Raw genomic sequence first — 26561 nt, 5'->3', positions numbered from 1 at the left:
TTCCCAAATTGCATTATAATTGTATTATTCCCATCGGGACAGGCTAGATTATTATTAACAAAAGTCAATTATTATTAGAAATTATGTTGCAAACCAATTACAACGATTATACCAGAAATTACATAATTTGTTATGTGACCACTTGAACAATATGTATTAAATGTATTTCAATTACATTGGGCAACAAAAAATGATTCATACGGTTCTATATTTAAGAGATGAGGAATTATGTACATTATTTACATTTGATGGATATTTATCTTCATTTTGTTTGTTGTTAACATGACATTTCGGCTGATATACCTTCCAGCTTTCATCAGGTGTCTTGGGGAAATTTCGAACCTGGGTTCTCATTCCTAAGGTATTTTTCAATGTTATTATTATCTTGATGAGGACAAATATCCGTCAAATGTAAATAATGTAAAAAACAAGATTTATTGTCTGCTACCCAGACAAATGGTGCTTACTAAACTAAATCGAGTGCCCTGATTCCGAATCTGAACTCAGAATTGCTGTAGCATGTCAGGATTTTGAGTTATGTGCATAATTATATATTAATGCTATAATAGAATCAGAAATAGTTAAGTTCAAGGTAAATAATTATTATAATAGTATATTAGTACTGTATATAGTAAATTTATGTTCAAGGCAAATAGTATTACAATATAATGATATGTAGTATATTTATATTAAGGGAAGACTTGCTTTATTTTTGATATACTCAGCTCAGAAATCTTTGAGACACTTGCTCTTGCGCCTATGCATCATGCTGGTCTCCCATTGTGAGAACCAGCAGTAATCACCCATCGTGTGTGGATTGAACTGGCCTTGATACCTCATTTCTATCTCAGATATGTCCTGGTGGAACCTCTCACCATGCTCATCACTAACGGCACCAAGATTCATTGGAAAAAAATCGAGGTGAGAAGTGCATTTTAAGGGACATTCAGCATCCCATTCTTTCATACACTGTTAGCATATTGTTTATTAAATCAGCATAGTTTTCAACTCTGATTTTCCTAGAAAGTTCTGTACAACTAACGCAAATGAATCCCATGACGTCAGCTCAATTGGTCCCCAACTTAACACTCAAAATAATATTTATAGGCAATTTTTAATTTGGTGGTAATGTCCCTCCGCTGGTCACGCAGAGCAAATTTTCCACAGACATGACAAAAGTTGTCTGGGTGATTCACACAGCCTCTCCTATTCATGATCTAACACAATGAATACAGTTAAAACAGTAACGACACAGAGTGAGAGGTACACATACCACACGTGACGGCACTGCAAATGACACTGAGTGTTACCAAGAATAAACTGACTTTTTGGCATTGCGCACAATACATCAGCGCCATCTATTGCTAAACTACATAATGAACTTTCTCATCGTTTGTTTTATTGCTGTTATTTCTTTAATTTTGAATTAAGACTGCTTTTATTTTAGCAAATTTTATAATACAGCTGATATCTAGCTGAAAGTATAGTTATAATCTTGTGCATAACTCAAAATCCTGACATGCTAGAACAATTCTGAGTGCGGATTCAGAATCAGCATCCTCGATTTAGTCCCAACACACCTGCTTTTTTCCCCTGTAGCAAAATCTTTGTTGTCCAGTGTTACCAATCATCGATTTATGATCCATTTCTGATTACAGGTCATTGTTGACTTATGACCGATTGACTTTACGACGACTGGTGCGCCAGCTCCCGGCAGCAATAATAGATAGTCCAGTCGAAATCTAACGGGTTTAATTTCTTAGAAATTAACCTGTCTACGGATGATGTCAGCTAACAAACACTTCCTCTAGGTTTGGTTATCGATCACCACTTTGTTGGATGACTATCCTGTGGTGGAGACATCGAGGCAACATCGTATTTGTTTACAAGACGACTGCTTGAGACTCTGGAAATTTTAACGCCAGTATAATAGTATAATACAGAATGCTGTGTGTGACTTTTACCTGAGAATTACCTTAAGAATATAAAAATGTATAACAAAGCTATGTAGGTTTATAAGCTGACTTACGACTGGAACCAGTTGTGGTTGTAAGTCAATGACCTGTACATATACGTGTGTGTGTGTGTGTGTGTGTGTGTGTGTGTGTGTGTGCGCTGGAGGTTCTTGTAAAAATTAGTCAAATGAGTCAACTTATTTATCCTTTGTCTATCCTGCTTGCATTTACTTAGCTCTAGATTAATAAATTTTACTTTTCTATGTCTATGGTGTTTTGAAGTGGATTGTTGCTGAAGTTATTTCAAATAGTTCTTGATATTTCCAATGTATTAAGGATTCTTGCAAAAACTTTATAGATATTTTAACACCTGTTTCTATCTTTGCTGTTGTTAACTTGATTTTGTGGAGGAAATTGTCTCCAAAGTACCATTTATTATCTAGATGTTTTTGTTGTATCTAGGGAGGGTCATTATTACCAATGATCAATACATGTATTGATTCTGTTTCACTTCTTTTATTATTGTGAGCTGGCAGAATCGTTAGCATGCTGGATGAAATGCTTAGCAGTATTTTGCTTGTCGTTATGTTCCAAGTTCAAATTCCAAGGTCAACTTTGCCTTTCATCCTTTTGGAAGTTGATAAAGTACCAGTCAAATACTGGGGTCAATGTAATTGGCTAGTCCCCTCCCCCAACATTTCAGGCCTTGTGCCTTTAGTAGAAAGCATTGTGATTATTATTATTAGTAGTAGTAGTAGTAGTAGTAGTAGTAGTAGTAGTAGTCAACTTACTCTTTTACTTGTTTCAGTCATTTGACTGTGGCCATGCTGGAGCACCACCTTTAGTCGAGCAAATCGACCCCAGGACTTATTCTTTGTAAGCCTAGTACTTATTCTATCGGTCTCTTTTGTCGAACCGCAAAGTTACGGGGACGTAAACACACCAGCATCGGTTGTCAAGCGATGCTGGAAGGACAAACACAGACACACAAACATATACATATATATATATATATGACGGGCTTCTTTCAGTTTCCGTCTACCAAATCCACTCACAAGGCTTTGGTCGGCCCGGGGCTGTAGTAGAAGACATTTGCCCAAGGTGCCACGCAGTGGGGTTGAACCCAGAAGCATGTGGCTGGTAAGCAAGCTACTTACCACACGTTAACATTTAACCAATTAATTGATTGTTTGCATTTGTTCAATCAATCAATCAGCTGTGTTTGTCAAAGTCCTTTTGTCACCATTTGCAACCTCATAAATGAGGGTACCCTCTCTACTCTAGGTCTAGTGAGTAAACACACTCAAAAGAGTGAGAGCTCGAGTGTGGAAAGTGGGAGCAAATGGTGTAGTGTGAGGAGAGGGGAAAGTAAGATATAGTATGTCAAAAATCAGAGCAATTTCTTGGAAATTGAAGTAAAACAATATTTGAAAAGGTGTGTGTGTGTAAAAATGCTCCCACTTTGAAAATAATCTTACAAGGAATTCTTTTAAGAAAATATCAATTCTGTATGCTGTCATTTTTGCCAGCAAGTTTACACTATCTCTTGTATCAGTCTTGTTCATAAAAAATTTGAGGGTAATAGTGTTGATGCTTTTATTAGTAGTTTCTGCTCATATCTAATATGAAGATCTCTATGCAGAACTGCCAGCCTATAGTCTCCAACTGTTTTCCATTTCTTGGATTGATGGCTTTGTGCCAGATTGCATCGTTGCAATGTGTTGGTGGTGCTCACTCTGATTCACTTTTTCTCAAGTCAGGCGTGCTCCAAGGTTTCTTTTCATCTCCTCCACACTTCCTCCTATACATTAACAGCATATATACTGTCATCTTCAACAACATCCACTCTTACACAGATGATATACTACCCATCATTCCTTTTAAGCCTTCTCCACCTCAGCATCATCCTCATGCAATCTAGACATCTCATATAAAATCTCCATGAACAGAGAGACCTTGAATACTGCCAGTGATAGTCTTGCATTTCTTTAACAATGCAGACAATCATTGCATAAGTCAGGAAAATCTTACTGACTGTAAACATTAATGGTACACAACTAGAACCCCCCTCAAGGTTGTTACAAATGTGTAGCCCTATCTTTCAGGATCTCTTGGTGATCACATACTCTCAATATAGATAAAAGCTGCATCTCAAAAACTGGCTTTCAGAACCAGAAAATATTTTAACCAGCAACAACTGTTTACTTTCGGCAAAGCCCAACCGAGACCCGCACTGGAATCCTGCTCCCACATGCAGAATGGTGTTACTGTTACACGCATAGACATCCATGACCACATTCAGAATGTCACCAACATGCCCCAACCTCTGGCCACAGACCTGCTGTTCTCTCTCTTCTGTCTTTTTTGCTGTTACTGTAATGGTTTATGGTCCTGTGCCACCTTTGTTTGGGCTCTCTCCAACTGATTTTTCTTTCTGTCATCAGCTATACTATGTCCACCACTCTTTGGTTATACATTAACCATTAAATGTAGTTGCTCCTCAGGAATTTCTTCTCTCCATGCTTTTTTTTTTTTTAAATTCCTGTAGCCATCTACTCCATGTGTTCAAGAAGAATATTAACCGCATTGAATTATCCAGTTTTTTTGGAAATCCTCCAAAGGCCACAGACACATCCCTTCTCACTTGACCCCCCCCCCAAAAAAAAAGTTCAAACGAGAGGGAAAAGGTGTATTTTGTGTGACTGCATTTGGTCTGTTATGTATTTTGTACTGTGAATGTAGTGTTCTAGTGAATGTTTTTATAGAACTGGCAGGATGCCTAGATGTATCCGCTTCATCTCATTTTCATAATTTACCTGACTACACACAGCCCAGCTTTTCTGAACCCACAAACCCCTACCAACACCCACAGACTCTCTCTCCAAAATGTTCTTCATTTTCTATGTTGTTAATCAGCCTGTGAACTGCTGAGGTGGATATTGCTTACAAAACAAGGTTTTGTTTTACTTTGTATGGAGTTATTATTATTATTATTATTATTATTATTATTATGTAGGACAGATGAAGTAGTAACAACTACTTTCAGTGAAGGTTTTCCCAAACTGGTGAAATTTACATGTGGTTGGCATGTCCAGCTTGACCAGCAATATGAAAATCATCTGTAACTGTTGTCCAATCTCTGATTGTAGAAATAACTTGAATTGGTTGTTTTGTTTGTTTTTCTGGTTGTTTTAAAAATTAAAAATAGCCCCCCCCCCCTCCCAAACTAGCCTGCCAGGGAGAGACTGTTCAAAGCCGTTTATGTAAGAATTAAAAATTGTTGTTTCTCTCCCCCACCCACCTTATCAACCTTGAACTAGAGTCTGAAAATGTTTCACCGATGTCACCATTGATATATTTTTCCGGACATAGTTTGTATAGGACTTTATTATCTACTGCAGGGGTTTTCAAACTGTGGTCTGCGGACCACAGGGGGTCCGTGGACAGCAAATACTTTTTATGGGCAATTGGATTTTATATATGGTTTTTAATCGAAATCTTTTAATTGACAATAAACCTATTTTGTTAAATGCTATTAAATAAATAAATGCAAAAATATATGTTATTTTAAGCAAATATTTATGTATAAATTTCATAAGCGTTTATAAGGGGGTCCCTAAGGTAAAGCCTGAAATATAAAGGGGTCCGCAAGTCAAAAAGTTTGAAAACTCCTGATCTAGTGCATTGTCTTTTCTTAAAGATGGTAATAAGTAAAGTTAAACCCCATTTTCACCCACCAAAGTAACTTGGGGCTTATAGAAAAGAAGCTTTATATTACTGAGAACCCTATGAAACAAGGACTAACTAAAAAGTCTGGAAATGTGCATAGACGTTTTCAAGACAAACTTATGAAAATGCTTTGGGCAGGCAAAGGGTTAAGGGTTATTTGACTGTTATTTCTAGCAGTTTGAATATGTGCTAAACTCTCATAGGTTTGAGAAAACAGGTCCAGAATTAAGAGTAGTAAGTTGAAAAAGTAAGAGACAAACTCAATTTTGTTGGTATCGGGCGAAACGCTGTACTTGAGAAGACCTATTGAGTCAAGTAAAATTAAAATCAAATCTAGATCGAAATCAAAATGGAAGTTGGAGTTGTGGCCGATGCCAGTGCTGCCTGACTGGCACCCGTACTGGTGGCGCGTAATAAGCACCATTCATGCATGGGTCGATGCCAGTGCCACCTGACTGGCTCCCTGTGCCGGTGGAACGTAAAAGACACAATGCAAATGTGGTTGATACCAGCCCCACTCCCACCAGACTGGTTCCTGTGCTGGTGGCATGTAAAAAGCACCATCCAATTGTGGTCGATGCCAGTGTCACCTGACTGGCTCCCAGGCCAGTGGCATGTAAAAAGCCCCCACTACACTCTCGGAATGGTTGGTGTTAGGAAGGGCATCCAGCTGTAGAAACTTTGCCAGATCAGATTGGACCCTGGCTCAGCTTACTGGTTTGCCAGTTCCCAGTCAAACTGTCCAACCCATGCCAGCATGGAAAACGGATGTTAAACAGTGGTGATGATGATGATGAGGGCAGCAAGTTGTCAGAATTGTTAGAGAGAGGCGGAGCATTAGAAAAATATTTTTCTTTTGGGTCTTTACATTCTGAGTTCAAATTGCGCCAAGATCAATTTTACCTTCCATTCTTTCAGGGTTAATGAAATAAAGAGCCATTTTAGTCTTGGGGTCTGTGATATCAACTGACGTCCTTCCCTCAAAAAAAAAAAAAGTTCTTAAAAGAATAACCCTTTCGATACTAGCCCACCTGAAACCACCCCTAGATCTAAAGTATAAACTTCCCTGTCTTAGTGATCTAAATTAGAATCTTCCGTCAATATTTCTTGTTAATTTTTGACCCACACACCAGTTTCATAAAGATAAAGTTATTTTGATAAATTCTTCATTATCTATAAGATTTATTGAAACAAAAGCTGTTTATTTCAGCAAAAATGTGGTTACAAAAGGGTCAACAGAATTCTGCTGAACAAAATATCAAATTGTAATGTAAACTTTCATCATTGTAATTATCAGTGTTTTAGATTTCATTTATTTTCCTTGTTGGCATGGATTGAACAGTATGTCTGAGACAGTGACTTATGGCTGGATACTCTTTCTGTTGCCAACCTTTTTAGTTTCCTCTTATTATGTATAGTATGCTAAACCAGGATAACCCACAAAAATAAAAATCCAATGAACACTCAAGATGTATTATAAAAATGAATAACAAACCTGATACCAATTTACTAATAGATTATTATTATGGGCTGATCGGTCCTGGTGCTCAACTCATTTCCATAAACCAAAGCGATTTGAATTCTATTCCTTCCTACGTAGTGAACCACCGATATTGTGAAACTAAAATACTTCAATACACGATGACCTTCATGTGAGCAGTTATTGTTATAACTGGTTCTTATCCATTCAACTTCAGCTGTTTGACCAGATAGAGACAGACTTAAACAAGATTAAAACAATGCCATCTTAAAACTCATACTCTTCCCCCTCCCCTGTATGACACACACACATACACACACACACTAAACATATACATTGAAATAATCTGAACATTGACTCTAAACTCACACATTGGGCTGGAGTGCCAAATCTTTAGGATTTAAAGCTATCACATTCTTAATTTAGTTCACCTTGCCAATGGTCATTACAACCTCCAGCTACCACTGTTGTTCACAATCTACTAAACAAGGAAGAATTAGAAAATAAACAAGTTACCAGTGTTGTTACTATTCCTGCATCCTGTTGAATAATTATAACACAAACCTGAATGTTGATATAGATATGAAGTGTGAATGGACAACAATTTGTGCCATCAAGTTCACAGTTGATTTTGGGTGACATGTCATTATCATGCAAGAAGTGGTAAAATGCTGACAAATCCACATTTAGTAGACTCTAACAAAAGATCTATTTCTTGAGTTCTACGAAACTATGGATCTGAGGAGTTTTGCTACAAAATCTGCTATATGAAATAATAACCTGTGTGTGTGTGTGTGAGTGTTTTAATTAGTGTCTTTCTAAGCTTGTGTTTGTGTGGAATGTGCTTTGATCAAATTGTATGATGTTTTGGATGTGTGCAGGATACTCTCTCTTTACTCTTTTACATGTTTCAGTCATCTGACTGCGGCGATGCTGGAGCACCGCCTTTAGTTGAGCAAATCGACCCCAGGGCTTATTCTTTGTAAGCCTAGTACTTATTCTATCAGTCTCTTTTGCCGAACCGCTAAGTTACGGGTACGTAAACACACCAGCATCGGTTGTCAAGCGATGTTGGGGGACAAACAGACACACAAACACACACACACACACACACATATATACATATATATATATATAATAATATTAGGGACAAAATCCAAAATTACAGGTAAAAACTCAATTAAAATCAATTTATAAAAAATTAAAATTAAATTGAGCTTTATAGATAAAATATATAGTTTTAGGGAAAATAACCAAGTTTCAAGAACTCTTCGATGAAAATCCACTATCACATATAGAAAAATTAATAATTAAAAGCACAATAAATGAGTATAATATAAAGTAAAGTAAATATCATAAGATAAATATAATAAAAAGATTACACGTGTTTCATAACTAATTTTCAAATAGAAAAGAAATTTAAATCGATTAAAATCAATTGAAATTATCGAAAATAAATACTATTCAAAAATATAGCTACTCGTCAGATCGTAAGTAGAACAATAACTAGATATATATATCTCTCAACCAACAATAAGTACCAAATGAATTAATATGAAATACTTATTATATAAAGATAGAAAAATTATTAAAAATATCATAATATCAAAATAATAACCATTCAATAATCATCCCTTCATCCATTATAATAACATGTATATTATATACAAAAAACATCTTACATAAATTATCATTGTTTTAAATTATCATTGTTTTAAATACAATTTGAACGAAGTTTAAGTTTAAAATAATAATGAAGATAAAATTAGTACATATTTAACCGGTGTAATAGTTAAAGCTATACTATTTAAAGCTAAAGACGTTTATTTAATTATAATTAAAACTCAATTGAATAATAGAAAAATACAAGATTATTTATTTCTACAAACGTAATAATAAAAATATGAATGAAAAAATTAGGAAAGAAAAAATCATTAAGAATAAAAGATTAAACTTTATATATATATATACAAAGTTTTAATTTTGAAAAATTTTTAACGATATTATAAACTATAAAGATTAATTATTAATCAAATATTATTATTAATCAAAAATATATCAACACTATTCAAATCGAAGTTCTAATATTATGTTGAAATGAAACTATAACTTCTAAATAATTTAGTGTTAAATAAGTTATCTATTAAAAATAATCTATAAAGAACCAAATGAATAATATAAAAAACAAGAATACATATTATTTTCAAATAGTAGAAAATCTTTAGCAAAGTAAAAAACAGTACTTATCCAAATTTTTCCGTAATTCAAACTGAAAACTAAGACATTATTTAATAGCTATAGCGTTTTAAGCAAGAGGTCGTGCGAAAATACTACGTTAAAATAGAGAATAGAATACGAAAGCATGAATGAAATAATAATACTTAAATATATATATATATATATATATATATATATATATATATATATATATATATATATATATACATACACATATATATATACGACATGCTTCTTTCAGTTTCCGTCTATCAAATCCTCTCACAAGGCTTTGGTTGGCCCGAGGCTATAGTAGAAGACACTTGCCCAAGATGCCACATAGTGGGACTGAACATTTCAATGTGGGTCTTTTTTGGCTTTGTGAAATGCCAGCAACTGTATGCTGAAGCATTTTATGACTGAAGAGGTAGTTTTTGGCAACGATGATCATCTTATCTCTTTGTATATTCAGGATTATTATTATTATTATTATCAAACCTGCCTTTTTTTCTTTATTAATATAGTAGGGTGTTATTTTGAGATATTTAATTGCTAATACTAGCAGTTCAAGTGGTTGCATAGAGTTAGTTTTTACATTTCGTTTTTAATATTTAGTCAACAGTGAACATGGGATTGTCTCTCATGATTGTTGTGGTTAGATGTTAGCTGTACCAAATGCGTGTTGAGGAAATATATCATGTGAGGATTATCTCTCTGAAATCATAGCTAGTCATGGTATATATTATATGTGATACTGTTCCTGTTGAGACTTTAGGCATTGTTGTTGAGTTGTTTGGAGTGTTTAGATGTATGTTGATATGACCTATATGTGTCAGGTGCATGTTGTGTCCTGTGAATTTGTTTTTGTGTTTATCCTTGAATGAAAGGTCCTGGTTAGTTGTGTATGTGGCATATATCATTCTGACCTCTGTCATTACTTTTTATCTGCAGTACAGTCAACCTATCTAACATATTGCTTGTTCTAATTAGATCATTTATTCCTATTGGCAAAGCTAATTATAGTTTGTGATAATCTTGATGTAGTTGCTCTAAAATGTTCCCATCTGACAACTGATCAAGAACTGCTGCTTTCTAAAATGGTCTTGGAAACTTCCTGTTGCCATTAATAATCATCATCTTATCATTAATTGCTAAACCTCCACTTGCAAACAATTTTATGCCAACTGTTGAGCTGTGGTCCTTAATTTATTCTGTTGCTGTGGTCACAGTCTTTATACCACAAGCCTCCTTGTTCTGAACTTAATCCATTCATTTTAAAGTGTTTGTATTTAATGATTTTATGAAAGATTGTTTGCCATGTTCCAAACTTTAATAATCACAGCTAGTTATTTGACTAAATTCATTTTAAATTCCTCATTATTTCAAATTACACCATCTTACGTCTTCTAAATGTCGAGGAAGAGTTTACCCATCAAAATTCAAGGGATGATTCTAATACCCACATACATAAACCTTTCTCAATTCACTACAGCTCTACACCAGATTAGAGATGCAACTCTTTGCCATTAGCCTCATACTTCATATCAATTTTTTGAAGTTTATATATATAAGCTATCCATCGGAGCAGGGATAGTACCCATAATCTTTGAAATTGAAACAGTAGATGTTTGGCTTGAATATTTGTACATCAACATTTTGTCGGGCCAGAAGTCCAGAGAGAAAGGATCGGGCAAAGTGTTTAGTACAGGGCTCAAATAGGGAGGCACGGTTTCTAAGAGAATATTATAAACATCCGGAAAAAAATGTTTAGATTTTTGAGATTCCATAGAGTACATTTGAATCTTCCAGTGAACCTGGTGTACTGTATTTTGACTAGATAAGCTAAACATACTATAAACGTCAGCTACTTTGAGTTCACTTGGAAGTGTTGGACATCAAACTTGTTCATCTTAAATTACAGCTGATTATTATTATTATTATTATTATTATCATTATTATTGATTTCTTTGAAGTTTGAACGTCTTCAAACTTTAACTAAATCCTCAACCCAGTGCCCCATTGGTGAGCCATTATTCTGTTTTAATTAATTAATTAACTAATTCATTTTGTACATGTTTTTAATAGCCCTTGTTTCAGTGAATGCAGCAGACTTTCTTTCACAACTTTGTGATTGCAGCCTTTGAGAGGCTGGGAGGTCATCCTGTCAATATACATATAAAAGATGGTGTACATACACTGCATAGATAATGACATTCAGACAAGGGTTTTATATCTGGTTGTTTACACAGGTACAGTACCAAAGATGTTTGTCGAACAAAAGATTTAGAACTTTTTGTATATTTGTTCCTTTGGTTTCTCCAATGTTTCAAGTGATCCTTTCTTCCGGCGTCCAAATAATACCCTGAACAGACACCCCATTTAAAAAGTTGTAACTTCAATCAATGCCTGGAGATACAGAACATAAATAAAAGACTAGACACTGACTTTTTGGACTCTGTAATATTAAAAGTGATGTAAATTATTCAAAACATTTTCACTAACTATGCTGACGCATCAGAACCAATTATCACAACTAATTAGTAATTGTGTTTGGAAGAAGATTCCTTTTACTTTCTAAAGACTTGTATGTTGACACTAATGGGACATTCTACCATTATAAGTTGTCAAAGACGTATTAGTATCTGTGGCTGACTCAACTATTTAGGATGTTTGTTTTTTTTTCTTTTTTCCTGTTTCCGTTGTGATTCACTCATTTGTTTTACTAATTAATATATCTCAATCAATTCCTTGTGAATCAATATATGAACTCTCTTTTGGAAGTAGGTTAAACTGTTGTATTGTAAAGACTTCAGGTTAGAACAGCTCAAAGCTGGAATTTAGATGAATATTATGGAAATATGTTTTATTCAATGTAATGTTTATGTTGCTCTAAATATTATTTAAAAATTAATTACTAATCATTGTTTCTTGATAAATGTATGTTGTTTTGATTTGGAAGATTCATTAATATGTATTTTTTTTATATTCCATAGTATAAAAGCACAATTGTGTATATATAAAACACTTAATGTAATTAGTTTAAAAAAAAATAAAATTATTAAATATTAATAAACATAGGCGTTGGAGTGGCTGTGTGGTAAGTAGCTTGCTCACCAACCACATGGTTCCGGGTTCTGTCCCACTGCGTAGCACCTTGGGCAAGTGTCTTCTACTATAGCCTCGGGCCGACCAAAGTGGATTTGGTAGACGGAAACTGAAAGAAGCCCGTTGTATATATATATGTATGTGTGTGTATATATATTTGCGTGTCTGTGTTTGTCCCCGCAACATCACTTGACAACCGATGCTGGTGTGTTTACGTCCCCGTAAATTAGCAGTTCGGCAAAATAGACCGATAGAATAAGTACTAGGCTTCCAAAGAATAAGTCCTGGGTTCGATTTGCTCGACTAAAAGTGGTGCTCCAGCATGGCCACAGTCAAATGACTGAAACAAGTAAAAGAGTATTCTGTCAATGGATATTTAAAATAGTTTAGTTTGTTTTAGCCATCATGGCTAAGGCCAAGCAGGAGCACCACTTTCAGAGTTAAATTATCTTTCTTTTATGTCATCTTTGTGTGTGTCCAGGGAGCTGGTTTCTCTGTTAGGTTTTTCTGAAAATGTGAAGAAAGTATCTATGTTCCTTTTAAAAAACTACCAAGAAAAATTTGCTCATGTTTATAAATACTTACGGAGACAGTTGTACGATCAGGAGTTTTTAAATGCCAATCTGTTGCTGAGAGGCTTCAAGGAAGGGTATTTTGCAAATGAGACAGTGCCTTTCGTTCCCCTCATTTCTTTTTTATTGTAAATGAAAGCTTAGAACAAGGCCTTTGAGAATCTTCCACTTGTATAGGTTGGCATTTCAGTGAGTAGACATAATGCATAGAAATCTTCCCTGTAGCCCAGGGAATTGCATATAACAGCAGACATTTTAATGGTTAGCATCTGTTAAATAATTTGTAAGCATCATTGTTATATGGTGTTCCCTTTATATTATTGACTCCTTCCAACCGTGAAATTACAATTTTTTTTTTTTTTTTTTTTCTCCACACTAGTAATCAGTAACTTGAATGAGTTCTTCAAATTTAGGTATTTTCATATTTTTCAAGTTAGTATCTTTACAGCTGGCTGCTCTTTCTGTGGTCAACCACATAGCTCTGAAGTAGGGGAGTGATGGGGTTTACTGATTTTTTAAAAAAATTAAATAAAGCTTCAAAATATTACACTTGATGGCGCTTATAATGCCTGGACCTCTTAGTTTGAGTTATGATGTGCCATAAAGTAAATAATATAAGTGTAGCTTTTGAGCGTGGCCGTTGCCAGTACCGCCTGACTGGCCTTCGTGCGGGTGACACGTAAAAGCACCCACTACACTCTCGGAGTGGTTGGCGTTAGGAAGGGCGTCCAGCTGTAGAAACTCTGCCAAATCAGATTGGAGCCTGGTGTAGCCTTCGGGCTCCACCAGTCCTCAGTCAAATCGTCCAACCCATGCTAGCATGGAAAGCGGACGTTAAACGATGATGATGATGATGATGTTGTAGCTTATATGGTGTGATGTCTTATCTTTTATTCGTTTCAGTCATTTGACTGCGACCATGCTGGGACACCACCTTGAAGTTGTTTTAGTTGAACAAATTGACCTCAAGACTTTCTTTTTAAAGTTTACTTATTCTATCAGTCTCTTATGCTGAACCACTAAGTTACAGGGACATAAACACACCCACACTGGTTGTCAAGCAGTGGTGGGAGATAAACACAGACATACACACACACACACACACACACACACATATATATACACACATACACGATGGGCTTCTTTCAGTTTTCATCTACCAAATTCACTCAATTCTTTGGTCAGGTTGAGGCTATAGCAGAAGACACTCACCCAAGGTGCCACTCAGTGGGACTGAACCCAGAACCATGTGATTGGGAAGCAAGCTTCTTAACACACAGCCATGCTTGTGCCTACATATAAACGTTCTGTTGTGAATAGTTTCTGGTTGACCATTACATTAGATAGTATTGTTTATTCTATTAGAAATAATACATTTCTAAATCTCTCAGAGATTTATGCAGTAGTGATATGTTGAAGTAGTTGTATGCTGCCAACTTAATGTGACAGTCCCATGAAGGGAATAATACTACTGTTGTTTAGACCTAGGAAGCTGTCAGAGAGATTTAGAAATATATTATTTCTAATTTTGAAATCAGTGAATGTATTTCACTAGAATTATTATGTTTACAAGGGCTTGACGGGTATCTTCAACTAGCAAGTCATGCTACTCCAGACTGATGACGAGCAAAGACTCAGAAACATGTCTCTGGGTGGAGGTGCTTGTCTCCCCCTTGTAAACATAAGAACACAGGAAATGTGTCGAGGCCGACAGGAAGCAGTGCAGCTTCCTACGTCGAAACAACAGTAGTATTATTCCCTTCATGGGACTGTATCATTACGTTGACAGCATACAACTACTTCATTGTTGGAATAACTGTGCAAACTAAAACTACTGTTCATTATCCATCCTCCTTCACTTCTCTTCCTTCTCATCTCTCTTCATAAATACAAAAAGAATACTTAACCCTTTAGCGTTCAAATTAATATGTCAAAAGTAATCCTTATTCATTTACATTTTTAAAAGTTAATCTGGTATTATCTTGTAGCTTCAAGAGTTGAAAGATGTAATTGTTTATTTTTAGAATGACATTGCAGGGTAGGTGTGAGATACTTGTTCTAGCCAGTTTGAGCATAAAATGAGTAGAATATTTGGGCTGGATATAGCCGGTTTGAATACTAAAGGGTTAAAATTTTGTAAAATTGTCTGACAAGTAACAGAGGAACAAGCAGAATTATTACAAGATTGATATTCTCGCTATTAACACACACACCTTCACCCTAAGTTAGAAACCAGTGCCAATAGCATTACAAGTGTGAGAAATGGTAAAGCATGTGCACAAAATACTTTTCAGCATTTCATGTCCCTTAATTTACAATATTGAAATCTTGCTGAGGCTGACTTTCATCAATCTTAGGTTAAGAAGAAAAAAAAACTAAAAATTACCGGTCGGGTAGTAATCAATGTAATCAATTGTTTCCTTCCAGTATTTATGGCTTTATGCCTCTTATATGTTAGAAAGCAGTATTAATGCTAGAAATTGTATGTATGTTGTTGTTGTTGTTGGCACTCCGTCGCTTACAACGTCGAGGGTTCCAGTTGATCCAATCAACAGAAAAGCCTGCTCGTGAAATTAACGTGAAAGTGGCTGAGCACTCCACAGACACATGTACCCTTAACGAAGTTCTTGGGGAGATTCAGCGTGACACAGTGTGACAAGGCTGACCCTTTGAATTACAGGCACAACAGAAACAGGAAGTAAGAGTGAGGGAAAGTTGTGGTGGAAGTGTACAGCAGGGTTCGCCACCATCCCCTGCCGGAGCCTTGTGGACTTTTAGGTGTTTTCGCTCAATAAACACTCACAACGCCCGGTCTGGGAATCGAAACCGCAATCCTATGACCACGAGTCCGCTGCCCTAACCACTGGGCCATTGCGCCTCCACTATTTGTATGTATGCATGTGTAATTATTTATACAGATGTGTGCTTTGTATACTTAAGTGTTGTCATATTTTGTTTCAGGATTTGTCTATCAGCTTTGGGCATGGCAACTTATTGACATCCTTGAAAAAACATTGGAAAACCTTTGTACCTGTCGTATATGCTCCTGGCCAGGAAAGTGCTAAAGAAGAGAGGCTCTCTCACAAGTTAATATTTCATCCGTTGGAAACCTTTCTTTGTGGCGGAGATCCAGAAACAGAGTTTAAACAGTTAAAAGAAAAAGATGCCCCATCGCAAATCTGTGGCCATGTTTTCAAACATGGTGAGCCAAGTTATTCTTGCAGGTGAGTAGAATGTTTTTGTTTTTTTTTTCTGACCTGTTACCTTTTCAATTTAGTTCGTCATCATCAAGCATCATTTTCCATGCTGACATGGGTTGGGCAATTTGACAGGAGCAGTCCAGCTGCTCTGGCTTCATGTCCGTTTTGGCATGGTTTCTATGGCTGGATGCCCTTCCTAATACTGACCACTTTACAGAGTGTACTGGGTGGTCTTACTTGGCACCAGCACGGGTGCTTTTTATGTAGCCCCAATACCCATGGGTATATATACATACATACATACATATATATATATATATATATACACACACACACACACACGTAAAACTAATAGAAACAAAACTATTAACATATATACAAACAAGTATATATATATATATATTCATGGTGAAAATAGAAATGAAACTATTGAAAGTGAAACCGTATGATAGTGAAACTATTATATCACATTACACTAGAGATGTTATTGTTTGATTTTTGACACGTGATACCGAAAGTGTAAGAGATTGCTCTGGGGCTAATGAAAACTGTGTTGCAGTCTTCGTGAATTTTTATTGTGTTGCATTAACAATTCTGGTAGGTAAATCTTTTGGTAGCCTCCTGGAATTACAGTTTGTAATTCACTGTGAACATTACACATATGTGCTGAAGGGTTCACATGATATAGTTAATTGTGGATTTATGTTTTAAATACATACCTTTAGAATATGAAAAATATATTCAACTGTTTATGGATGTGTGTATATTTACTTATATATTTTATTTACCTGCAGCTTACATAAAGACAAACATTGTACCAATTCTATTTTCTTCTAAATGTTTTTAATTCCAGGGACTGCGCAAATGATCTCACTTGCGTCCTGTGTATCAATTGCTTCCAACAAAGTGTTCATAAGAAACACCGCTATCGGGTGAGTTTTCCCTTTTGACCAGCTTGGGTTTCAATTCTTATTTTGCACCGTCACTTTAAAATGCTTCTCCACTTCAGTTCTCATATTTGATTTTTGCCTATATTCTACTTAACATGTTCTTAGATGTCATGGTTGTTTTTAAACTGTGAATTTGATTCTGTTACTTATGACTATATGATCAAGAAGTGTGTTCACAACCATGATTCAGAATTTAATATCACTGTATCACACCTTGACCCTTTTAACATTTAGACCAGTCACATTCAGCCCAAATATTCTACCCTTTTTATATCCAAACTGGCCATATTTAGCCTCTTGCACCTACCTGACAAATGTCATTCTAAAAATAATCCTCCTTCATTGGACACGAAACTCAGCTTGCGAAGACTTATTGGGGCAAGCGAAAGCGAAATCGGGATGGCACCTGTGCCCAGCGTCGCCTTTCTGGCACTTGTGCACGTGGCATGTGAAAGGACTTTCGGGTGAGATCGTTGCCAGTGCCCCTGGACTGGCTCCTGTGCAGGTGGCATGTAAAATACACCATTTTGAGCGTGGCCGTTACCAGTACCGCCTTACTGGCCTTTGTGCGGGTGACACGTAAAAGCACCCACTACACTCTCTGAGTGGTTGGCGTTAGGAAGGGCATCCAGCTGTAGAAACTCTGCCAAATCAGATTGGAGCCTGGTGTAGCCATCTGGTTTCACCAGTCCTCAGTCAAATCGTCCAACCCATGCTAGCATGGAAAGCGGACGTTAAACGATGATGATGATTATTATTGAAACCTAAGAGCTATGAGATAATACAAGATTGATTAAAAACAATATGAATAAACAAGTGTTACAGATGACAGAGGGTTCAGAAGGTGTCTTGTACCATAACCTTGGATTGAACTGATGTTTGGTGGAAGAATTTGGTTAGTGGAAACGGCAGTTAACCCATCCCATCATGTGTGTGTGTTGGTGCATTCAACTAAAGTATTTTGTCATATCCTTCTACACCAATTAATGAACTTGATTATTTGATAAACAGAGATTGCTAAAATACATACCAAGTTAAATATTTGGGCCAATATAATTGGCTAAATTTTTGGCAAGAGGTATCTCAGCATTGCTAACATCCTGTTATTGAAACTAATAAAAGACTATAAACTGTACTGAACATGAAATGAGGAACAAAATAAAATTTATGTTATTTCATCTTAATCCTGTTAAACTGATTTCTGTTGTAATTATCCATTACTGTATTGAGTTCTCTTTCTGTGTTCTAAGTTCCAATATTGCTGATCTCAATGAGGTTGGTAAAATATGCAGCAGTGCTAATCTGGATTTTATTTTATTGGCTATACACATTGCCTGTAGATTTGTAAGATTAGATGCTTGGTGAACTGGCAGAGATAAAGCACTGGGTAACATTTCCTACGATAGTGTTTTTTTTTTGTTCTGATTTCATATTTTCTTGGTATTAACATTGCTTTCGTCTTCTAGGAATATTCAAAGAAATACCAACAATAGCAAAAGCATATACAATCATTCATCAACAGGTGCTTGCATAGTATACTTAAAATCAGATGGCCCGAACACATAAGCAATATGGAGCTATGGCAAAGAACGAATCAAGTTCCGATTAGAGAGCAAATATTTAATAAAAAGTGGAAGTGGATTGGTAGCACAATTAGAAAGGACACACCAAATGTAGTGAAAAGTGCTTTACTGTGGAATCCGGATGGATATAGAAAGAGGGGTAGGCCTAAGAACTCGTGGCGTAGATCAACACAAAAGGAACTAGAGAAAGGGGGACATTCATGGCAGAGTATAAGTACAGAAGCGAGAAATTATGCGACATGGAATTCAATTATAAGGCAAGAAGAAGAAAGAATACCAACAATATACTTGGCTTAATTCACTAATCCCCTTCCTTACAAAATTGTTTTGTATGAAATGAAAAGAGATTAATATTATCAGTATAATCGATATTATTGTCCATGCTAGCATGGAAAGCGGACGTTAAACGATGATGATGATTGCCATTTTTTAAATACTAGCTGGACCTGCGTATAGCCTTTTATGCTTTCTTACTGTGAAAAATTAGTTGCTATTTGGTGTAAACCATAACGAAACTCCTTGACTGACAAAATTCTTAGGTTTTTTTTTAGGTCCTTTCACAGCCAGATATGAAACATACACCTAGTTTCTTTTTCATATTTGACTGTGAAGTCTTATAACATTTCTGGCCATGATATTTAAATGCCATAAGTCATATATAACATGTTACTCAAGCATTTGTCAGGAAGTTTTCAGTACTTGTTTTTGGCCTTGGGTCAGTCCTGAATCAGCAGACCCAGACTATGAACGAATGCAGATCACATGACCACATGGAGGTTTTGTCATTGATTTAGGAAGTTCTCTGTAAAACCTATGGCACCCAATTTTGACTTTTCTAGTGAAGCTTGGTGGACGCATACATGAAATAATCTCCCATTTATGTCTATTTTATTAATTTCACACTTAATATTATAATGTTGGCACTCCATCGCTTACGACGTCGAGGGTTCCAGTTGATCCAATCAGTGGAACAGCCTGCTCGTGAAATTAACGTGCAAGTGGCTGAGCACTCCACAGACACGTGTACCCTTAACGTAGTTCTCAGGGATATTCAGCGTGACACAGAGAGTGACAAGGCTGACCCTTTGAATTACAGGCACAACAGAAACAGGAAGTGTGGTGAAAGAGTACAGCAGGGTTTGCCACTATCCCCTGCCAGAGCCTCATGGAGCTTTCGGTGTTTTCGCTCAATAAACACTCACAACGCCCGGTCAGGGAATCGAAACCGCGACCCTACGACCGCGAGTCCGCTGCCCTAACCACTAGGCCATTGCGCCTCCACTAATATTATAAACAGTTGTGTTAATAGACACTTCTAGGTGGGGGGGGAGACTTCTTGTCTTTTTTGTGTCAGTTTTTAAATTATTTCTTTCTTTCTCTGTTCTTCCCCAGATGAGTATTTCCAGTGGTGGTGGTTACTGTGATTGTGGTGATGTTGAAGCTTGGAAGTCTGGTCCTCACTGTGAAACTCATGGCAAAGGAACTTCTTTAGATGAAGTAAAGGTATTTACTCTTCCTTCTCCCTCTCCTCATGCTTTCTCCTCCTCCACTTTCCTCTCTGCTTTTCTCCCTCCCTCTCTCTTTTTCTTTCTCCCTCTCTCTGCTTTTCTCCCTCCTCTCTCTGCTTTTCTCTCTCCCTCCCTCTCTCTGATTTTCTCCCTCCCTCCCTCCCTCTGCTTTTCTCCCTCCCTCTCTCTGCTTTTCTCCCTCCCTCTCTCTCCTTTTCTCCCTTCCTCTCTGCTTTTCTCCCTCCCTCTCTCTGCTTTACTCCCTTCCTCTCTCTGCTTTTCTCCCTTCCTCTCTGCTTTTCTCCCTCCCTCTCTCTCCTTTCCTCCCTCCCTCTCTCTGCTTTTCTCTCTTCTCTTTGTTCTTCCTCTCTTTCTTCTCACCTATCATCCCCCTCTTTTCTTCTTTTGTTCCTAACATTTTCATTTCTTTTTTCTGTCTGTCTCTCTCTCTCTCCCTCACATAGACACACTAAAACAAATTCAAAAGGATGTTGTTCAGTGTCTTACTGAAATCACATCTGAAAGCCAGTGATTGCATAGGAATGCAATCTTCGTCTGCTCAACCATTGCATCTCTTCTGCTTTCAGACAAACTGGTTGTTGTGTTGGAGTCAGGGATGGCGAAGGGTTTTTCTTTTCTATGATTAACTTTTAAAGCAGAAAATGTGTGATGTAAGCTCTACACACACACACACACACACACACACACACACACACACACACACACACACACACACACACACACACACACATCCCTACCTGCCTACATATGTTAAATCTAATTCTTGAGGAGGCAAAGTGTCAAGAGGCACATCTTCTAAGTCCTGAAATTCCTGAGCTAACACTCTCTTTACACTTTTACTCTTTTACTTGTTTCAGTCATTTGACTGCGGCCATGCTGGAGCACCGCCTTTAGTCGAACAAATCGACCCCAGGACTTATTCTTTGTAAGCCTAGTACTCATTCTATCGGTCTCTTTTGCTGAGCCACTAAGTTACGGGGGACTTAAACACACCAGCATCAGTCATCAAGTGAAGCTGGGGGGACAAACACGGACACACAAACATATAGATACATATATACAACGGGCTTCTTTCAGTTTCCGTCTACCAAATCCACTCACAAGGCTTTGGTTGGCCCGAGGCTATAGTAGAAGACTCTTGCCCAAGATGCCAAACAGTGGGACTGAACCCGGAACCATGTGGTTGGTAAGCAAGCTACTTACCACACAGCCACTCCTGCGCCTATAACTTCTTCAGAAAATTATTTGTTACAGTTAAGTAACCTGGGGTGGGGGGCATTCTGTGTAGAAACAGAATGAAAGGATTGCAGTGGATTTGAACTTATGGTCTTCAGATTCATAGATGAATATCTTAGCCACACTTGCATTTTGCAAATACAACATGTTATTCATCATTGTTATCATTGTTGCTTCTGTGAGATTTTTTTTGTTCCCCCCCCCCCCCCCCCCATCCCTCATATCCTCACTGACATAGATTAGACAAGTCCAGCAGTTTGATCCTGCCTCACAAACGATTAAATGGATTCTGGAGTTATAAGGTTACATATTCACCTCTTTTATCATTGCATGTATTATACTAGATAAATTAGTGTAATTAGCAGTCTAATTGAGACATTGTCATCATCATTGTTTAGCCATAGGACTGCCTGCAACTGGCAGCCTTTGTCTTAATTTCAGTCATAACACATCTAGAAGTACATTATCCATTCTGTCTTTCCTTTTTTAAAGCTGATTGTTCAACCTCCTATTTCTGATAGATTTTAGCTACCACATATACTCTCTATTTGGCTGTATTTGTTGCTGTAACTTTGTTGAAAGCATTGAAGTAATTTAAAAAATTTTTTTAACTTCCCTTCTGTTCTAGGATCGGCTTGCTTCTCTTCCTGATGAACTAATAGCCCGTGCCAGCGATCTCTTCATTTCTGTGCTACAGTATTCTATAGATATGATGACTTGGGAGACCTACGACAGTCTACCCTTTGATCTCAGACCTGATGGCGAGCCAGATGATTTATTTGTCACCATTCTCTTTAATGATGAGTTGCACACATTCGACCAAGTAAGTGTGCAGTTTTTCCCATGAACTGATAAAGTGAGTAGTTATCCTAATGAAGAAAATTACAGCTATTAATTTGGGACAATTGATATGCTTTAACTCTTTTGATACTAACCCAACTGAAACTACCTCTGGCTCTGTAGTACAAATGTCTTGGTCTCAAAAGTTCTGAATTAAAATCTTCCACCAAACCTTAGTCACAATTGATGTTCCTAATACTAGCTTAATGATAACTAAGTTATTTTACTAAATTCTTTATATTTAAAATTAATTGAAAGAAACACAGACCATCTCAACAGAAATATGGTAACAAAAAGGTTAAGTAGCTCAAAATACTGGAAATTTGGTTATGTCTTTAATATCTTAACACCCACGGCAGTATGCATTACAGATCCAGAGCATATGATATTAATTTCAAATTGCAAGACCAACCATTGTGGGGGAGGGGTTAAACCAATTACATCAGTCTCGGCAGCATTTGAACTTAAACGTAAGATCACTAAGCATTTATTTTGGCATGGTAACAATTCTGCCAATTTGCTGCCCTCATATGATATTAAAATAATACAGTATGTATAGTTACAACACTACAGTGTACAGTGTTACAAGTGTACTAGAGTGTCTGTAACAAGCTTCAGAACATCTGGCAATGGAGTATTTCAGTATCAACAAGGTTGGCCTTCTTCAGGATATGTGCAGAGGGCGGTTCTCTCTAAGAAGCTGAAACCTGGATTAATTAAAGAGGAGCTTCAAGGTTGTCTCGACAGTACACTCATAAGCTCTCTCATGGAAAGATCAATAAAGGAATATAGTAGGATTAAAATATACTTGTGTATACACTTCCATATGGTAGATTTAACATGAGAGACCTTGTTAGGGTAACATATATACTTGACTACTGTCTAGTATTTGACAGATAACTTAATGAAAGTTCTAATAACATTACAAAACTCAAATATTTCTAGGTTTTTTTTTTATGAAAGTAATTAATTCTTCAAATTTATCTTTTGATTAACATTAAACTGTATTAATAACTTTGGCCTAAAAGTCTACGGTTTTACTAATGTCCTCCCTCTTGTTGCCTTGTCCACTGTAGGTGATCAATACACTTCAAAAAGCAGTTGACTGCTCAGCAAAACAAGCAGCAGACTTTTCTACAACTGTTGACCGAGAAGTAAGTTGTTTTAATTACATAAGCCTGCATTTTTTAATGAAGTAAATGATGATTGTCCACTTACAGGTGATTCTGAACCATTTTTTTTTTAATGCTGATTTCAAATACATTTTTGGTTTTTGCCTATTACATTCAGATTTTACACAAATGGCTGCCATAGATATGATGATTTTTCTTGTCATTCATTCCCTTTTGTAGAAGACTTAATACTGTTTCTGTCTACCAAACTCACAAGGCATTGCTCAGTTCAAAGTGATAGTAGAAGACACTAGCCTGAGGCGCAGACCCATGGGATTGAACCTGAAACCACATGGTTGCAAAGTGGACATCAGCCAAACAGCTGTGTGTGCATGTCAGAAATCTGTGTGTAATATATTTCTGAATGAATTTGGTGTAGTGTTTAATATCAAACTACATGACACTTTTCTAATCATAACATCTGTCAGTCGAGTAGATACTTATCCTCTACCAGCTGTTTCACGTGGATCCTACAAGGAGGGCCTGAGGAGTTACAATGACTGTATCAATAAAGTTTGACGAGTTATGAGTTGGCATAGGATTGTGTCCTTTTAAATAAAACACTAAGCTTGTTCTTCTTTATCAAAACAGGAATTAAGAATCAAAGTGGAGCCAATTGAGCAGTATAGAACTACTACACTTAATCTAGGGCATAGATTTAAACAGATCATTTTATTCTAACTTAGCTGCAGTTTCATGATGTAAATTATTTATTTACTCATAGAAGCTATTTTGTTAAATGCACATTCTCTTATTTATATACATATATTCACCAGATGAGGAATTTGTCTTGTTTCCAAACAGTAATAAATTTTCATTAACTTTTAGTTTTTTTTTTTATGACTTTGAAGAGCAAAAGAACTGAGAGATATTAAACTTCAAAACTAAATCATTCTTTTGATATATTACAAGCTATTATCTTTGATTGTATCCACATCAAAAAAATGATTTATTTGCATATTTCTCGAAGCTTCTCAGGCCTATTTTCTTGCTTGTCAGATCAAAGCGCTTAATTTGATGGAAGTACTGTAGGTTATTTTAGTATAATTGGTAAATACACCTTTTATGGGTATAGAAGAAGCAAGATTTGTATCTTACAGGTAGTCTTCAGTTTTTTCTTTCTTTTCCATTTAAGGGGTTTTTAACCAGACATATTACATGCTTTTATTCATAGCTGGATCATCCACTTTGAAATGCGCCTTTAAAAATGGTTTTATTCTCTTGTTGTTTGTCATTTCTACTTTCAGGGAAGAAGTGGTATAAAAACTGGAGGTTTCATCGTTTGTGATAAAGCAAGAAAACATATTGAAGTATGTATACATTTTATTTTTAGTTATTGTATTGAATCTATTTTAATAAAGTAGGACAGTGGAGGTGGTTGAAAAAATAGAGAGCCAAATAAAGAGACCGATAGAATAAGTACTAGGCTTCCAAAGAATAAGTCCTGGGGTCGATTTGCTCGACTAAAGGCGGTGCTCCAGCATGGCCGCAGTCAAATGACTGAAACGAGTAAAAGAGTAAAGAGTGAGAGCCAAATTAAATGATTTAAAATATTCAATATCATGTCTCTTGTTTCTGAATTTAAAATGTTTGGGATTGTCTGCATTATCTACTTCGTTTTTTACCTCTCCGAGGTTAACATAAGCTTTATTATGTTACTAGGATCAGTTTTATGGACTGTATCTTCATTTCTTCAATAAAATTGTTATGTACCCAAGGCAAAAGGAATTATTTCACTAAACCAAATTTTAATTATATCAGCTCCCTGTATTGCAGTGTTCTTCAATTTTACATTTCACTGTAAATCATTGGAAAAGGCATTTCACAGCTGGTTTCCCTTGAAACCACTGAACTCTTTTCAGCTAATTTATCCAACAAAAATGGCCTTTTGCCACCTATTCTTCCTGCCTGTTACTTTGTCCAGAAACCTGTTAACTGCCTCTGCTACTTTTCAAACTGGTCCATTGTATTACCTTTGCATATCAGACACTGTTTCCCTCTCTCACACACACACAACTCTGTAGCAGTTCCTCTTCTCCCATGTTCCTTCTGTAAATAGTCTTTAGACCGGTAAACTCCAAATATTAAAAGAAAGGAAACAAAAGCTGAGACAAGTACAATAAAGGGCATCACCAACTTTACTTTATATTCCCTGTGGCAGGTTTCAAACTCTGGCGGTGTATGCCAGGAATTGCTCAACAACAAATTTTTGGGAATTTTTTCGTCACTACAATTATGATGAAAGTAAACAAAGTTTGTTTTAGAAGCGTTGCGATGTATTGAAAGATACACAAATAAATTTATTTTATTCTCAAACGCGTGATAATGCTAATAAATAGCGTGATCAGGATAAATTATTCATACATTGCAGAAAAATACGCTACCGGCCAGCCATGAGACTCGAATTCACATCCCTGTGATTACGCATCAAGTGCTTTACCATTAAGCTAAACTGCCCAGTAACAAATTCTTCTGCAATTTTAGAACTTATAAATTTAGCTTCATAAGACGCGAACGTTAAATTCAACTTACGATGAAAGTAAACAAAGTTTGTTTCAGAAGCATTGAGATGTATCGAAAGATAGAGAAATAATTTTTTTTTTATATTGAGAACAAGCTTAATTATTTGTTAAAATAACCGACTTCTTTGGCCTTTTCTTTTGTAGCAAATGTCATCACGAGGAAGCTCCAAACCTCTCAAGGTTCAGGTTATGCATACAACTGTTGTTTCCCATCAGAAGTTTGCGCTAAAAGCTATTCAATGGTTGCAGTATATAATTTCTAAATCAGGTATGGTATAAACACCAATGTTATATTTATCCTCTTGTTGTCAATGTGGTAGATGTTTTCTGTTATTTATTTAGCATTATTTCACTAATATGAAGTTAAATCATGTCTGGGTTTGATAATTTTTGAGTTCTGTGACTTTCTTGTCAAGGTTTTTGTCAGTTATAAGAAAAGACATAGCAACAGTTGAGATTATTATCTGTCAC

At 36.2% G+C, this 26561-nt stretch overlaps 1 protein-coding gene across 4 annotated transcripts in view; it reads left to right on the top strand.

The window, feature by feature from the left end:
* The window catches only part of LOC106876698 (E3 ubiquitin-protein ligase UBR2), a 108018-nt gene that overhangs the window by 21909 nt on the left and 59548 nt on the right, over positions 1–26561 (top strand). For 2 of the 4 annotated variants that reach the window (XM_089360330.1, XM_089360329.1), the window contains exons 2-8: positions 16020–16282; positions 17112–17190; positions 20184–20288; positions 22185–22379; positions 23473–23550; positions 24816–24878; positions 26235–26358. In XM_089360330.1, coding sequence (XP_089216456.1) covers positions 16020–16282; positions 17112–17190; positions 20184–20288; positions 22185–22379; positions 23473–23550; positions 24816–24878; positions 26235–26358 — 907 coding nt within the window. Of the gene's footprint in view, positions 1–16019; positions 16283–17111; positions 17191–20183; positions 20295–22184; positions 22380–23472; positions 23551–24815; positions 24879–26234; positions 26359–26561 lie in introns of all 4 variants that reach the window. The other 2 variants (XM_089360328.1, XM_089360327.1) reach the window with 1 other exon arrangement.

The sequence above is a fragment of the Octopus bimaculoides genome, chromosome 11 (genome assembly GCF_046866305.1).
Source record: "Octopus bimaculoides isolate indiv1 chromosome 11, ASM4686630v1, whole genome shotgun sequence".
In the NCBI taxonomy this organism is placed as follows: Eukaryota; Metazoa; Mollusca; class Cephalopoda; order Octopoda; family Octopodidae; genus Octopus; species Octopus bimaculoides.
Note: the sequence above shows the minus strand (reverse complement) of the source record. Positions and strands in the feature narration are given on the sequence as shown.